Source organism: Microcaecilia unicolor, chromosome 4 (genome assembly GCF_901765095.1).
Source record: "Microcaecilia unicolor chromosome 4, aMicUni1.1, whole genome shotgun sequence".
Classification (NCBI taxonomy): domain Eukaryota; kingdom Metazoa; phylum Chordata; class Amphibia; order Gymnophiona; family Siphonopidae; genus Microcaecilia; species Microcaecilia unicolor.
Window position 1 is genome coordinate 288,397,985 of NC_044034.1, and position 14,859 is coordinate 288,412,843.

At 42.1% G+C, this 14,859-nt stretch overlaps 1 protein-coding gene across 1 annotated transcript; it reads right to left on the bottom strand.

The window, feature by feature from the left end:
- Positions 1–3,222: 3,222 nt before the first annotated feature.
- On the bottom strand, positions 3,223–14,301 carry NEURL3 (neuralized E3 ubiquitin protein ligase 3). The gene is made up of 4 exons (XM_030199595.1): positions 14,143–14,301; positions 8,433–8,933; positions 6,892–6,966; positions 3,223–3,986 (listed from the first exon to the last, which is right to left on the bottom strand). Exons 1-4 carry the CDS (start codon positions 14,168–14,170, stop codon positions 3,736–3,738), a joined length of 855 nt encoding a protein of 284 aa, XP_030055455.1. The 5' UTR covers positions 14,171–14,301; the 3' UTR covers positions 3,223–3,735.
- Between the last annotated feature and the right edge of the window lie 558 nt (positions 14,302–14,859).

Sequence of the window (14,859 nt, forward strand, 5' to 3'; positions counted from 1 at the left end):
GCTCCTAGTTAGGTGCGTAACTGCTAGTGTTCTATAACCTGCGTGCATAAGTGCTATGCACGGCCCTGACCTCCCATGCCCCTCCCAGGTCCACATCCCCCTTGCAGTTGCATGTTATGGATTTTAGAATACTAACTAATGCCAATTAACAGCAATTATAGCCAACTACTGCTCACTAACATCAATTAACAGCTCATTGCTAAATTGTGTGCATAACTGCCACTAGTCTATAACATGCGCACTAAGCACAAAAATGAGTGATCTGGTTTATAGAATTAGGGGGAAGTAACTCACTACATCACCAACATCTGGAATTGTGTAAATGAAACACATTGCTACCTCTGTGACATCAGACTGCAGTAAGGGCATAAAACCCAATTCAGTGCCCTGCACTCAACTGCCTCACCCTTCTTCTTAGGAGTCAATGGAAAAAATTAATAAAAAAGTAAATAAGATAATTTTTAGTGATAAAGAATAACTCTTTATATTAATAAACAATTTACCAGGAACAGTACGCAAGTCTTAAAAGAAGTAAAAAATGTATTTGTTTTCTCATTCACATTGCACACTTTGCCTTGTCTTCACTCCTTTTTTCAGTACATCAAGGAGGACCATTTCCTTCCCCAGCAACAAATTTTGACTTTCCACTGTACTGAATTTGTTATTTTCTCCGCCCCTCCTAGGATAGCATGCATTCATATCAATACACTGCACCATACTGAGCATACAATTCAAAGAGGGAACATGGTTAAAGGAATGGGGAAAGATGAGCTATCTGGATAGGATACTATAGCCACCAGTCTTACAACTGTAAAATAAGAGCATTCTCCCAAGTCCTCTGGATGTTGCTGGATATTGAGTTCGATTCCCTCCGATTTAAGGACGAGATACAAGAGCAGACAAAAAGATGGAGACATATATACACACACACACATTTTGATACTTTTTATCAGTTTATTTTGCACAAAGTCTCCATTACTAGTAATAACAAACTTCTAGACAGTGTCTCTCCTGGCATATCAAAAGCATTTTATTTATTTAATTTATTTATTATTACATTTATATCCCACATTTTCCCACTGATTGCAGGCTCAAAGTGTCTTACATAAATCTGTAGTAAGGCTATAGCGCAATAAAAGCAATTATACAAATTGAGAATAAGATAAGGAATAACAATTAAACAGCAATAGGCAAGAGATAATAACAGGTAATTAAGTGTCCTTGGATCTTATTAATGGAAAAAGTAATTCGAAATTAAGTTGAACCTGGGGAATAGGCCTTCTTAAACACTGATTTCAATAATTTTCTTTATAGTTATATAGATGCTGATATTCAAAGGATTTATGTTCCTAAATTTGTCTCTTTACAAATTTAGTAGGGCTGAGTTCCTAAAATGTATAATCAAAATTTCACTAAATTCTTAGGGGCCCTTTTACTAAGCTGCGGTAAAAGGGGCCCTGCGCTAGCAGCAGGGGCTGTTTTTGCCACACACCAGAGACACTTTTACCACAGCAGGTAAAAAGGTCAAAAAAAGAAATGGCCATGCAGTAAGGTTCACACTTGCCATGTGGCCATTTAAAGGAGAGCACTTACTGCCGCCCATTGAGGTGAGAGTAAGGGTTCCCACACTAACTTGGTGGTAACCATGGTAACCCCCTGCGGAAATATTTTTTAAACATTTCCTCTAGCACCGGAAATGCCACGCACTAGGGGTGGAACTACCACTGGCATCCACATTAGGCCAGTGGTAGTTCCGGGATGCCATGTGGCAACCCTTTAGTAAAAGGGCCCCTTAAATTTAGGAACATAAAAAGGGAGTGGCAGCAGAGGTAGATTTGATGCAGGGGAAAAAATTACCCAGCTGATATTCAGCGCTATTTTACCGGCCAGGAAAGGCTTCTGGCCGGTTAAACAGCACTTAAGTGGCTAAGTATTAATATTCAGCGCAAGGTAGCTGATTACCTCCACTGAATATTATCGCTTAGCGCATGCTGCCAGATTCTATATAGCACGCCTAGAGTTCTGTGCCAAGATCTAAGCGTATTCCATAACAACTCGCGTAACTTAATTGGCTTAATAAGCTAATCAGCATTGATAACAGCACTTAACAAACAATAATAAGCACTAATTGGCAATAATTAGAATTTACATGCACAACTCGTAAGCGTATTCTGTAATGAACTGCGCCTAAATTCTAATGTGCGCAGTTCAAAAGGAGTGTGGTTATGGGCAGGGAAATGGGCGTTCCAAAATTTACACACATAGTTATAGAATATGGCTCAGTGCTCGTAAATCTATGCACAGGGATTTATGCCACATTTTCGTTGGCGTCAATGGAGGTGTGTAGTTTTAGGCGCTGGGATATCAACTAAATGTAGGCACCGCTTATAGTATATGCTTAGGTGGAAATGTTTACCACATGGATTTTCTAGGTGCTTTATACAGAATCTGCCCCATAGCGACTAACCGGCTAGCTGTGAATATTCAGGGCATTGTCGGCTAAGTTTGGCGGCCAAATTGGGCCACCCAAATAGCAGGCCTTTCTTTGGCCGCTATAAACTTAACCAGCCAGTGCTGAATATTGATTTGACTGGTTCAGTTTAAACTGGCCCAAAACAATAGATATTCATTGCTGGTCACCAGAAACGGCATTGAATATCACGGCTCAGCGCCGATGGCAGGATTTAGCTAGCCTGCCTCCCACGGGCTGAATATTGGCCGGTATGAACTTAGCTCTGATTTTCAGTACTAGGATCAGAAATTAGGCTCATATATCTAGACAAATAAGTGAGGTCAAAATTTATAAGCACATCTTTTAAGCTCCTATATTAAGATGAATTTTCAGCTGAAAATGGACTCTTAGATTTAGGGGACAACAGAGGATAAAGTTAGCAGCACAGTTTTGGGTTTGTTTTTTTTTTTAAATAATCGGGCCAATAGTTTCTTATATGCTTTATAGCAAAATTTGTATTTACTTTGTTGCAAGTCAAGGTGAGTTCACCCCATTTCACATCTGGTAGGAACACCTGCCATTACTCTTTCACTGGCATAACCACCCTTATATTCTGTAATAATCATTTCTGCTTGAAAGCAATTCTCGTTCTTATCTCAGTGGACAGCTGACCATATTATTAACAGCGCACGTGGGGTGGAACTACTGCAGACACCCGCGTTGGGCCGGCGGTAGTTTGGAGTTGCCGCGTGGCAACCTTTTAGTAAAAGACCCCTAAGAGCAGTGGCAGGAAAAGCAACATTTGAAAAAAAACGAGTCTATACTGGATAATTCTAAAACTGTTCAAAATATTACAAAAACAAGTAGTGGCTAGGCAAATAAAGCATAAAACACAAAATATTAACACAAAGACCTTTAAAATTATACATCAAACATTAAGGAGTGATGTTCCTGCTCACAGGTCTTACATTTGTATTGATTCAACCCCTTCTTTGTGTCTGTTACCCAGTATCTAATATGCATATTTTTCTGCACTATTCTTTCTGATTCTCTCAGGATTCAAATCCCACATTCCTATTTTAACGAGAACAGTCAATGATTCTGATCAACGTGTCCTCATGGAATGGACCCCTGTCCAGTCTGCATGATACTCCACACTCTGGCGCTTGTTTTCATCAGGCCCCTGAGTTTTTCTTCACTCTTGAGTGAACGTGGCAGGAAGTGGCTGCAGTCCCTTCCACTGGTTACATTCTGATCCTTCTGCTCCTTTCAGTACCACTGAATCAACTCCCATCCCGGTTCTCGTTGACCCTGGCATTGCCACTGAATGGGACTTGACGCACTGTCTCCATCTTTCCACGGCACATTGGGCATGTGGCAGTGGTCTGGAACACCCTCTGGGCACACAGAAAGCACATGGAGGCATGCATGCAGGGGTAGATGATGGCATCGGCACCTGTCCTGAAGCAGATGGTGCATTCCTCCATATTATCAAATTGCGGGAGGCACGACCAATTCACAGGTGCTGTGGCATCTGTGGGAAGACAAATAGACATCATTATATTTAAGAAGAATCTTCACGTGGGTTGGGATATCCTCAACTGTTTTGGTCACTCTAATCAACTAATGTTTTAGTAAGAGGCACTCTCATCATATTAAGAAGAAGCAAGAGACTAACCAAGTAAAACCTGGAAACACTTAAAATATGAATGAAAGTAAAAATTAACTGACAAACGGTTGGGACGCTATGACAATACTGATGAAGAATGGCCTCATCTTTGGCAACTGGTTAAAGATGTGAAGGGTTGATTTTTAGGGGAGGGGAATTTGATGTTTTCCATTGCCCTGAAAATTCCTGGAATGCCTGGAAGTGTGTATGACATTTACTGCTGGGGTGAACCTCAAAGGGGGGGAGGGGAGGAAAGATTGGGAGATGGGTGTTTGTGGGAGGGGGAGAGAAGATTGGAGAGGGTGGTTGGTGGGGGGGGGTATTGATAATATCATTTGTTGGTCTTTTGGGTTTGGCAAGTTTGGTTGGAATTTGTTCTATTATTATACTTGGTATATTCTTATCTGAGCATATATTGTAATCTCTCTCTCTCTCTCTCTCTCTCTCTCTCTCTATATATATATATATATACATACTGCAGCAGGACATGTTTATCTACTCCTATCCTAGCTGATGTAATATTTAACCATCTCTCTGACCTCATGCGCAACTTTCTTTAAATTAGTCACCTTACTTTCTATCTCTTCTTTTACTCTCTTACCTATCTATATGTTCCAACTTTAGCTTATACCCTTTACTGTCAATTAAAATGTTCTATTACATACAGTGGTGGAAATAAGTATTTGATCCCTTGCTGATTTTGTAAGTTTGCCCACTGACAAAGACATGAGCAGCCCATAATTGAAGGGTAGGTTATTGGTAACAGTGAGAGATAGCACATCACAAATTAAATCCGGAAAATCACATTGTGGAAAGTATATGAATTTATTTGCATTCTGCAGAGGGAAATAAGTATTTAATCCCTCTGGCAAACAAGACCTAATACTTGGTGGCAAAACCCTTGTTGGCAAGCACAGCGGTCAGACGTCTTCTGTAGTTGATGATGAGGTTTGCACACATGTCAGGAGGAATTTTGGTCCACTCCTCTTTGCAGATCATCTCTAAATCATTAAGAGTTCTGGGCTGTCGCTTGGCAACTCGCAGCTTCAGCTCCCTCCATAAGTTTTCAATGGGATTAAGGTCTGGTGACTGGCTAGGCCACTCCATGACCCTAATGTGCTTCTTCCTGAGCCACTCCTTTGTTGCCTTGGCTGTATGTTTTGGGTCATTGTCGTGCTGGAAAACCAGCCACGACCCATTTTTAAGGCCCTGGCGGAGGGAAGGAGGTTGTCACTCAGAATTGTACGGTACATGGCCCCATCCATTCTCCCATTGATGCGGTGAAGTAGTCCTGTGCCCTTAGCAGAGAAACACCCCCAAAACATAACATTTCCACCTCCATGCTTGACAGTGGGGACGGTGTTCTTTGGGTCATAGGCAGCATTTCTCTTCCTCCAAACACGGCGAGTTGAGTTCATGCCAAAGAGCTCAATTTTTGTCTCATCTGACCACAGCACCTTCTCCCAATCACTCTCGGCATCATCCAGGTGTTCACTGGCAAACTTCAGACGGGCCGTCACATGTGCCTTCCGGAGCAGGGGGACCTTGCGGGCACTGCAGGATTGCAATCCGTTATGTCGTAATGTGTTACCAATGGTTTTCGTGGTGACAGTGGTCCCAGCTGCCTTGAGATCATTGACAAGTTCCCCCCTTGTAGTTGTAGGCTGATTTCTAACCTTCCTCATGATCAAGGATACCCCACGAGGTGAGATTTTGCGTGGAGCCCCAGATCTTTGTCGATTGACAGTCATTTTGTACTTCTTCCATTTTCTTACTATGGCACCAACAGTTGTCTCCTTCTCGCCCAGCGTCTTACTGATGGTTTTGTAGCCCATTCCAGCCTTGTGCAGGTGTATGATCTTGTCCCTGACATCCTTAGACAGCTCCTTGCTCTTGGCCATTTTGTAGAGGTTAGAGTCTGACTGATTCACTGAGTCTGTGGACAGGTGTCTTTCATACAGGTGACCATTGCCGACAGCTGTCTGTCATGCAGGTAACGAGTTGATTTGGAGCATCTACCTGGTCTGTAGGGGCCAGATCTCTTACTGGTTGGTGGGGGATCAAATACTTATTTCCCTCTGCAGAATGCAAATAAATTCATATACTTTCCACAATGTGATTTTCCGGATTTAATTTGTGATGTGCTATCTCTCACTGTTACCAATAACCTACCCTTCAATTATGGGCTGCTCATGTCTTTGTCAGTGGGCAAACTTACAAAATCAGCAAGGGATCAAATACTTATTTCCACCACTGTATTGTGTTGACATTGTAAGTAGCATAACATGCCATACTTTGTATTGTTATTTGAATATTTTTACTGCTGTAATTGCCTATTGCTCATGTTTGATTTATTCTTACTGTACACCACCTTGAGTGAATTCCTTCAAAAAGGCGGTAAATATATCCAAATAGTGGAGGAGTAGCCTAGTGGTTAGAGCACCATCTTGCAATCCAGAGGTGGCTGGTTCAAATCCCACTGCTCCTCCTTGTGATCTTGGGCAAGTCACTTAACCCTCCATTGCCTCAGGTACAAACTTAGATTGTGAGCCCTCCTGGGACAGAGAAATATCCAGTGTACCTGAATGTAACTCACCTTGAGCTACTACTGAAAAAGGTGTGAACAAAATCTAAATAAATATATATATGCAAAAGTACTCTTAGGTAAAGGAACTGCCAAAATTCTTATGTGTTTATAACATAATGTGAATAAGATCCCTGCCTGTTGTGATGCTTTTTTGTAGGATAGCTCCTGAAAAGAGAAACAAACCTTTAGGCAGGGCTGGGATTTGGGACTGGATAGTAGAAGGAAGCCACTTCAAGCTTTGGGTAACTCGAGAAGGGTCTGAAAGAGAAAATGAGATTTCAAGTGTCAGACATGATCTGTTAAAACAAGTTGGAAAACAGGACAGAATAGAGGAGATGGAAACTGAATAGATACAATGCTACAAAAGAGAATTAAGAGATATGGAAAGGACAGGAGAAGGAGATGAGATGACACATGGCAGAAAGAGAGAGAGAGTGAGAGGGGGAAAATGGAGGAAAGATGAGGTCAGAAGTTAAAATTCATATTGTTTCTGAATTCCTGGGAGAAATTTGTGGGATTATTCTAATGTTCTGGGAATGAAAGCCTTACATCCTCCATTTCAACTGGCATCCAAAATATCTATGATCAAGCCAAAAAAACTGAGGTGCCAAATGCCAAGCCTCCTCTAGCAGATGTACAAAACATCACTAAATGGTGGAAATGGGGGGTAATAATGAAACAGCCTGTGAGATTTACAAGCCCATAGGTAAATGTATGCATATATGTCTGTAGGCTAATTTTCAGAGGGAAACTCCTCATAAAGGAAGACAGATATTTCATACCTGTTTACCTTTGCACCTGCCTGAAGGAGAGCATGCATGATATTTTCACAATAAATTCCCATGTGCAGTCTCTCTCCTCAGAACTAAACTACCAGTTTTTGGCCCACAAGCTGTTTTATCTATGAAAATGGCTTTGAAAATAATCTTCAAATTCACATGGACTTTCTCTCCTCTCTATTAGAGAAGAAAAGTGCAAGAGGGAACTTCAAAAGATCATCTAACATATCCTCCCTCCTCCCCAACCTGCTTCCAGATAGGATCTATAGTACCCATATCCTACCAGCCAGATGTTTGTTTACTCTGTTCTTAAAAAGACAGAGGTCCTCCCTTTAGAGCAGTGTTTCCCAAGTCGGTCCTGCAGTACCCCCTTGCCAGGATATCCACAATGAATGTGCATGAGATTGATTTGCATACACTGCCTCCATATTCATTGCGGATATCCATAAAACCTGACTGGCAAGGTTGTGCTCCAGGACCAACTTGGGAAACACTGCTTTAGAGCACAGTTCTGAACCCAGTCCTGAGGACAAACCAAGCCAGTTAGGTTTTCAAGATATCCACAATGAATATGTATGAAATAGATTTGCATACAATGGAGTGCATGCAAATTTATCTCATGCATATCCCACAAACCTGACTGGTTCAGTGTGTCCTGAGGACTGGGTTGAGAACCCATGGTATTTAAAATCAGAATAGACTGGTTTTACCCCACTTCCTGTATGAAATGGTAGATCAGATTTCTTTTGCATTATTATTATTTTATTAAGGAAATAAGTATAAATTCATACACGCTGTTGGTTAAAATGAGAAAATGAACTAGCTAGTAGCCTGAAATTTTGTGGAGAAAGGAAAAGAATACTGAAATCTCCTTCCCCAACCTCTTTATGATGGAGGACAAAAACCTTTCATAAAAAGGATGCGCAACCAATCCTGGCTTCTTACCTAGCAGTTGTACTGCTTTGGTCCTTCCATAAAGATCCACAATGGCCCAGAGTGGACAGTCCACAGGCACCCCATCAAACAGAAAATGCAATTTTGTCCCTTCATCGGTACTGCAGAAGACTTTCCCATTCCTGTCCACCCAGAACTGGGACACCATTCCTTCTTGGGCAAACTCATCCGGTACGACAGCAGCCCAGAATCCATGCAGCATTGTGAGGTTTGGGCAGACAAATCGGGGCAACCTCAAAGGGTCAATCTCAGAGGGGTTCATGGAGGTAAAGCCCACTCTTACTCCACCATACCAACGCATTTCTGCTTTAAGGATCTTCAGTGCCACTACCTCTTTAACACGGATGGGTCGGTTGGTGAAGAGGATTCCACTGTGAAAGGAGTTGCTTCGCTCAGCAAAGCCATGTAGCTCATCCATGATGACATTGTGTCCTTTGGTGAAGGGGTGGAAGAAGAGAGGTTTGGGGGTCTTCTTGCAAATAGTGTCATCATCTGCAAAGAAAATGGAAAGTTTAGATAGGAAAAATGACAAGCCTTGGAAATATGAAGAACAGGGCAGAAACTTTGACCATATCTAATAAAAGACTGGGGACTAAATAATGGTTCTTCCAATCAGGACTAAAATAGATTGTAAATATCATTTTCTGATCAATAAGACCACAACTTCAAAACAAAGATTTTGGTGTATGTGGGCTTTGGTGACCACATAGAATCCTTCATCAGATACAGCCACTAGAATTCTGCACCACAACCAAGGAGAAGTCATAAGAGAAAGAAACTGCTAAGTAGTGACAGTAGAGCTGAATTTAAGATGCTGATGCCCAGCTTCAGAGCCAGACAGTAAGTGAGACTACCCAGAAAACTGGGGGATGGGCGTGCCAAAGTGCCAACTTGATGTGCCCTAAGGCAAGTTGGAGGCCAGGTTCCTCTTTGACCCATGTATTTGCTGCTTTCAAAAGTTGGCATCCTATGAAGGTGTCTATATTGTATGTGCTTAAATCTGGGTCAGATTGATAACAAAGTACTAATTCAAGGAGTCCAGACCTTGCCTTTCTCTTGGGACTTGAGCTTTGGTACTTACTCCCAGTCCTCAAGAGCTGCCAACAGGTCAGTTTATCAGGATAGCTGTAAAGAACATGCATGACAGAGATGTGCATGCCTACTATCTCCATTATCTCATTCATATTCATTAAGGATGTCTTGAAGACCTGACTTGTTGGCAGCCCTCAAGGACTAGGAGTGAAGACCAAGTCTTATGGTGAGGGGTGTTCTACTCTTTGTATTCATTCATTCCTGGGGTTTTCTCTGATAAATCACTCCATCAATAGATGTCCTTCCCGACCTAGGAATGCTTTATCTCAAGGTCCTGATATTCACTGACTCTTGAACTTTAAGAAAAGCAATCAACCCACAAAACACATGACCCTATCGAACAGTAAACCTAAAACTGAAAGCAAGGGTTATTATTGACTCTGAGATAATACTGTTATTTATAAACAGTAATAAAGAAACTGAACGCCGAGAGCCATTAATCAGTTTCCAGCAGTTCCTTGTGAAAGTGTTCAGTCAATATTCAGCAGGTGCCTTATCCAGTTAAAAGATAATCCAGGTTATCTTTAACCAGATATTCAAAGAGCGATTTTTTTAAGTCAGTGCAGCTGAATATTGCACACTAAATTTCACCAGCTATTTTTATGCAGTAAGCTTACACCTGCTATTTATGCAGTCTGTCTTAACTGGTTATCCTTAACCAGTTAATGCTGAATATCAGCATTATCTAGTAAAAGGTAAATTGTGCCCTCAGCATTTCTCACACTCTTCCTAGACTTAACAGGTTCAGGGGTCCTTTTACAAAGCAGCGGTAAGCCCAACACAGGCTTACCGCATGCTAATCTGGAGCTACTGCCCGCCCAAAATGGGCGCTGGCGGTAATTCCAGCCCCATCGAACGCCATTCAAAAAATATTTCCATAGGCACTAACCCGGTTGTAATTGAGCAGTGCTGCACCCTACCCAGTTACTGGCGGATTAGCGCAGGAGCCTTTAATGCCACCTCTATGGGTGGCGTTATGGCCATATAGTAAATAAAATCTTACTGCAAGGCCATGCCATTTTTCATTTTTTTTTACCTGCTGCAGTAAAAAGGGCCTCAGCACGCAGCAAAAACTGCACCTGCCACTAGCGCAGGGCCCTTTTCACTGCAGCTTGGTAAAAGGACCCCTCAGTTTTAACCAGACAAGTTGTCTGGATAAAATATGACTGCTCACCAGCACAGAAATTTGAAAAGTAAAGTGTTATCAGGTTAACTTCTGAAATGAACAGGAAAAAGGCCGCCGACTAACCATCATGCTGTCAGTTAGCTCCAGGTGCCTTAGTTTCACCAGACAGCACATCGGGCTAAAATCGAGTCAAACTGGCACATCCTATACATCACGACGAGAGTTAACTACAGCAGGGCTGAATTTGAGCCGAAAGGGGTCTGTTACCATGCAGAAATAAACTGACAGCAGGTCGGATTTGGCCACTGTTCGAACATCGCGCTGATGGTTAGCTCCAGTTGTCTCCCGTTACCCTGACTGACCAGTGAGCTGGATCTGGACTAATTTCGGCCACTGCCTAAACATCTCGCTGACAGCTGAAACTGGACTACATCAGGTCACCGCCTGCACATCGCGCTTCCCTTTCCGGGGCCATTGCTGCTTTCTGTTGTCTTTCCCTGCACGCCTCGCTGCCTGAGAGTGGTTCTGACGCTGCATCCTTCACTCCCCATTCCTGCATTGCAGAGAAGGTGCCCCGTCTCGTCGCTAGTCAGTTGTCACACGGTCAGCTGTTCTTTGGAGTTGTAGTGATGGAGGTCCCTGGCTGCAGTGCCCTGGCAGTTGAGGCTGCGGAGGATGACCGTTTGGTCCGCCATCTTGTTTCCTGCTCCGCTGACTCTGTCACTGTGGATGCCTGCCTCCGGCTTCATTTGTTCCACCTGGGCCTGTTGCAGTCCTGACTGGAGATCATCTTGCTGGATCCATCTGTGTCAGCCTAGACTTTTATCTTTCCCCTTGGCCCGCCAGGACTTTCGCCGTTCATCTTTGCCTCCATTTGCCTCCATTACTTTTCCCTTCTTTCCCTCTTTTCCCTCTCTAATAACTAAAATGTAGGTGTAATGTATTTATTTTAATTGGTTCATTGTAAGCCGCTTTGGGGCTGCATCATTGTGGCAAAAGGCGGGGTATAAATGTACTGAAATAAATAAATAAATAATAAATAAATAAATAAACTTCTGAATATTGACCCTGTGGTTGTTTACTTGAAAGATGATCTGAGGTCCATGAAAGCAAACTTTCTTTAATGGCCAAAGAGATCTCCTCCACACTGGTGACGACACCTTCTCCTGGATTCTATATATGGCATCCAAAATTGGGCACCGATATTTGGGTGCCAATCCAAGATGTGCATCCAACTAAATTGGCTAATGAGCCAATTAGTGTCCATAATTGGGTGCTAATTGCCACTCATTTGGATTTACATGCACATGATGTACTATGTAAGCCGCATTGAACCTGCTAATGAGTGGGAAAGTGCGGGGTATAAGCGTTTCAAATAAATAAATCTTGCTATGCACTATTAATGTGCGCCCAAATCCCATAGTGTGCAACCCAAAAGGGGGTGTGGCCATGAGTGATGATGGGTGGTGGGTCGGGGCATTCCTAAAATTTACATGCATTGTTATGGAATGCCAGGTATGTGCACCAATTTGAGCACTGGGAATAACACCTGGTTTGAACAGGCATAACAAGACCCCTTAACTTTAGTGGGGTCAGTATTCGGCTGGTGGCAGTCAGAATTTTTTTTTTTAAATGCTGACTCCTGTTGCTGAAATTTCATGCTGGACTATGTCTGGATACTGGCATTAAATGTCTAGGTATGTGCGGCCAGCCGGCACAATCAGATAAGTGCTGATATTCAGCCCTTAACTAGTTAACTGGTCAAAGACGGAGCTGCTATTTATGTAGTCCTATTTGGCAGGTTAATGTAACCGGTTAAGGGCTGAATATCAACACTTATCTGGTTTAATGCCAACTCTGCCCCCAGACAGCCCACACAATGACCAGAATGGGTTTATCGATTAGAAGGGATATTAAGATAGTGCTGGTGAATATTCCCTCAGGGCCTACTCAGCACCAGTTCACCAGGCAGGAAACTGTTACCTGCTTAACTGGCTTTGAATATCAACCCCAGTATTTTTATTCTATTTTTACCAACACTGATCAGAACAGATAACATAACTTTCAGGTTTGCAGGCAGTATATAAGATTTTTAAAAAAAAATAATACATTACAACTAAGGTAGTCATACAGTACAACAGAATACCTTACATACTATACAGCCACAAAAATATTATAACATACAAAAGTCACAGTAAAAATTTCTTGAACCACATATTTACAGATCTTCTAAAAGACCCATAATTCTTTTCTTTTTCTATTGCCAGAGGACAATCATTCCATACACTTGCAGCTTTAAATGTTTGAATTTTCTCAAAATATTTAGAAGTGGAAACTGCAATTTAGTACTGTGAATAAATCTATTAGTTGTAGAAAAAAGTTGTAAATTCAACTTTGAGGCCAGATAGGCTGGAGCCTTACCATATATGAGGTGCAATTTCAAAAGCAAAAAGTTAAAACCTTAAAAAGAATATGAACCTCAACAGGAAGCCAATGCAAAGGAACAGAAGCAGACTAACTCCGTCCTGTCTATGACTTTCATCGTTAGGGCTGAATCTGATCCAATACCCCTAATTTTACTTTTTAACAATTTTATTGACATTCAAAGAACCAGTATACATTTGTCTTCAAATGACATCAACTCATGAAATATACAAATAGACTCCATATCGAACTCTTGTGAACATCAAATTATTTTCTATGAAAAAGAAGTATCCGACAGTCCTCTCAAAAAACCCACACCCCACACCCCCCATCCCCTTGACCCCTTCCATCCCTCACCCCTTACCCTCCTCTTAGCATCTATGTATTCCCTCACCCCATCTCTACCGCCCCCCATTAAATCTCCCCCCCTCCACCCCCACTCCCTCCCCCCCCCCACCTCCATGCTGAACCAATACCCCTAATTTTAAAGTAGTAACTAATGGTACAGTCATTCTGAGATTTTCAAAGGGAAATCATTATATAAACAACATAGCCTGAGTATTTTAGTCTTGCTCTGAATTAATTTTAAGATGATTAACTGCCTTCCAGTTACCTACTATGACAAAACATTTATTAGATAACTATAGGGTCCCTCAGGGTTCCCCATTTACTCTGATGACATTTTATCCTGTAAATCCTATTTGTTAAAAATCCTGAAAACCAATCCAATATATACAAAAGAGAATTGATATAAGCATATTATATCTACCTGTGTTCACACAGACAGATCCCCTTTCTCCAACACACACTGACATAGGCAAACAGACTTCAGTAGCACATGCTATATGAGACAAGTGATACAGGTGCATTGTGTCACACACTGACACACATTTACAATCAGTTTCTTCCTTCCCACGACTCCCACCCCTGATACTGTACAAGACAGAGGAGTATCTGTGCACGAAGACGAACACACCTAGTCACAGTTATTATCTTCTTCATCACATACGGTATCAGAGAAGAGAGGGAAGGACACTGTGCTCGATCCTACATCCTTACCGATCATAGTACTGAGACAGGATCCCATCGGCTTTCTCGAGTCTGGAGCTACCTGGCCTGAGTACTTAGAGATGGGTTCACAGTTGCAGGAGGCAGCCTGTGCTTTAAATATTCCTTGCCTTGTCTGTGGCGCTGTTCATCCCCCTTCCAATCACACACTGTGTACACATTGGGGGTGGAGTAAGGGTATTGGGTATTTTTGTTATGAGTGTGCCAGGGATCATGTTTCAATGCTTTTTGTTTCATTTTACTGTGTCATCGGTACAGTAGGGAACTTCCAGTCTTATAAAGAGTTCAATCCATGCACCTCGCCTCTGGCCCCATTCCAAATTTTAGAGGAACAAGTTCTAAGCTGCGCATGTTTCTGGGGAAGAGCAGAGCCCCAGCACAGGGCTGACATCATCGGCTACTGCCTCACACCTTGCATTTGTGGAGGGGCAGAGTCACAGCACGGCTCTAGGTAATACCCCACGGAAGTGGGTAATGAAGACCAAAAAAAAAAAAAAAACTTGTGAGGGTTTTTAAAGAAAGTACAGATTGAGTGCAGAGGATCCTCAGCTTTAAAAAATACCGCTAGTAGAAATACAAACGAATAGGACATTTAAAGAGCCCAACTCAAACAATTCAAAATCGAGTGCTGGGACTCTAAGAATTAATTATTATTAACATTTGTATAGCGCTACCAGACGCACCCAGTGCTGAACAGCTGACAGAGAC

Excerpts from the sequence above, each read along its gene's own strand:
- NEURL3 (XM_030199595.1), bottom strand. The coding sequence starts at position 14,170 with ATGGGATCCTGTCTCAGTACTATGATCG. Across the intron at positions 8,934-14,142 it reads CTGTCTCAGTACTATGATCG|ATGATGACACTATTTGCAAG; the intron begins GTAAGGATGTAG and ends TTTTCTTTGCAG. Across the intron at positions 3,987-6,891 it reads AATCCCAGCCCTGCCTAAAG|ATGCCACAGCACCTGTGAAT; the intron begins GTTTGTTTCTCT and ends GTCTTCCCACAG.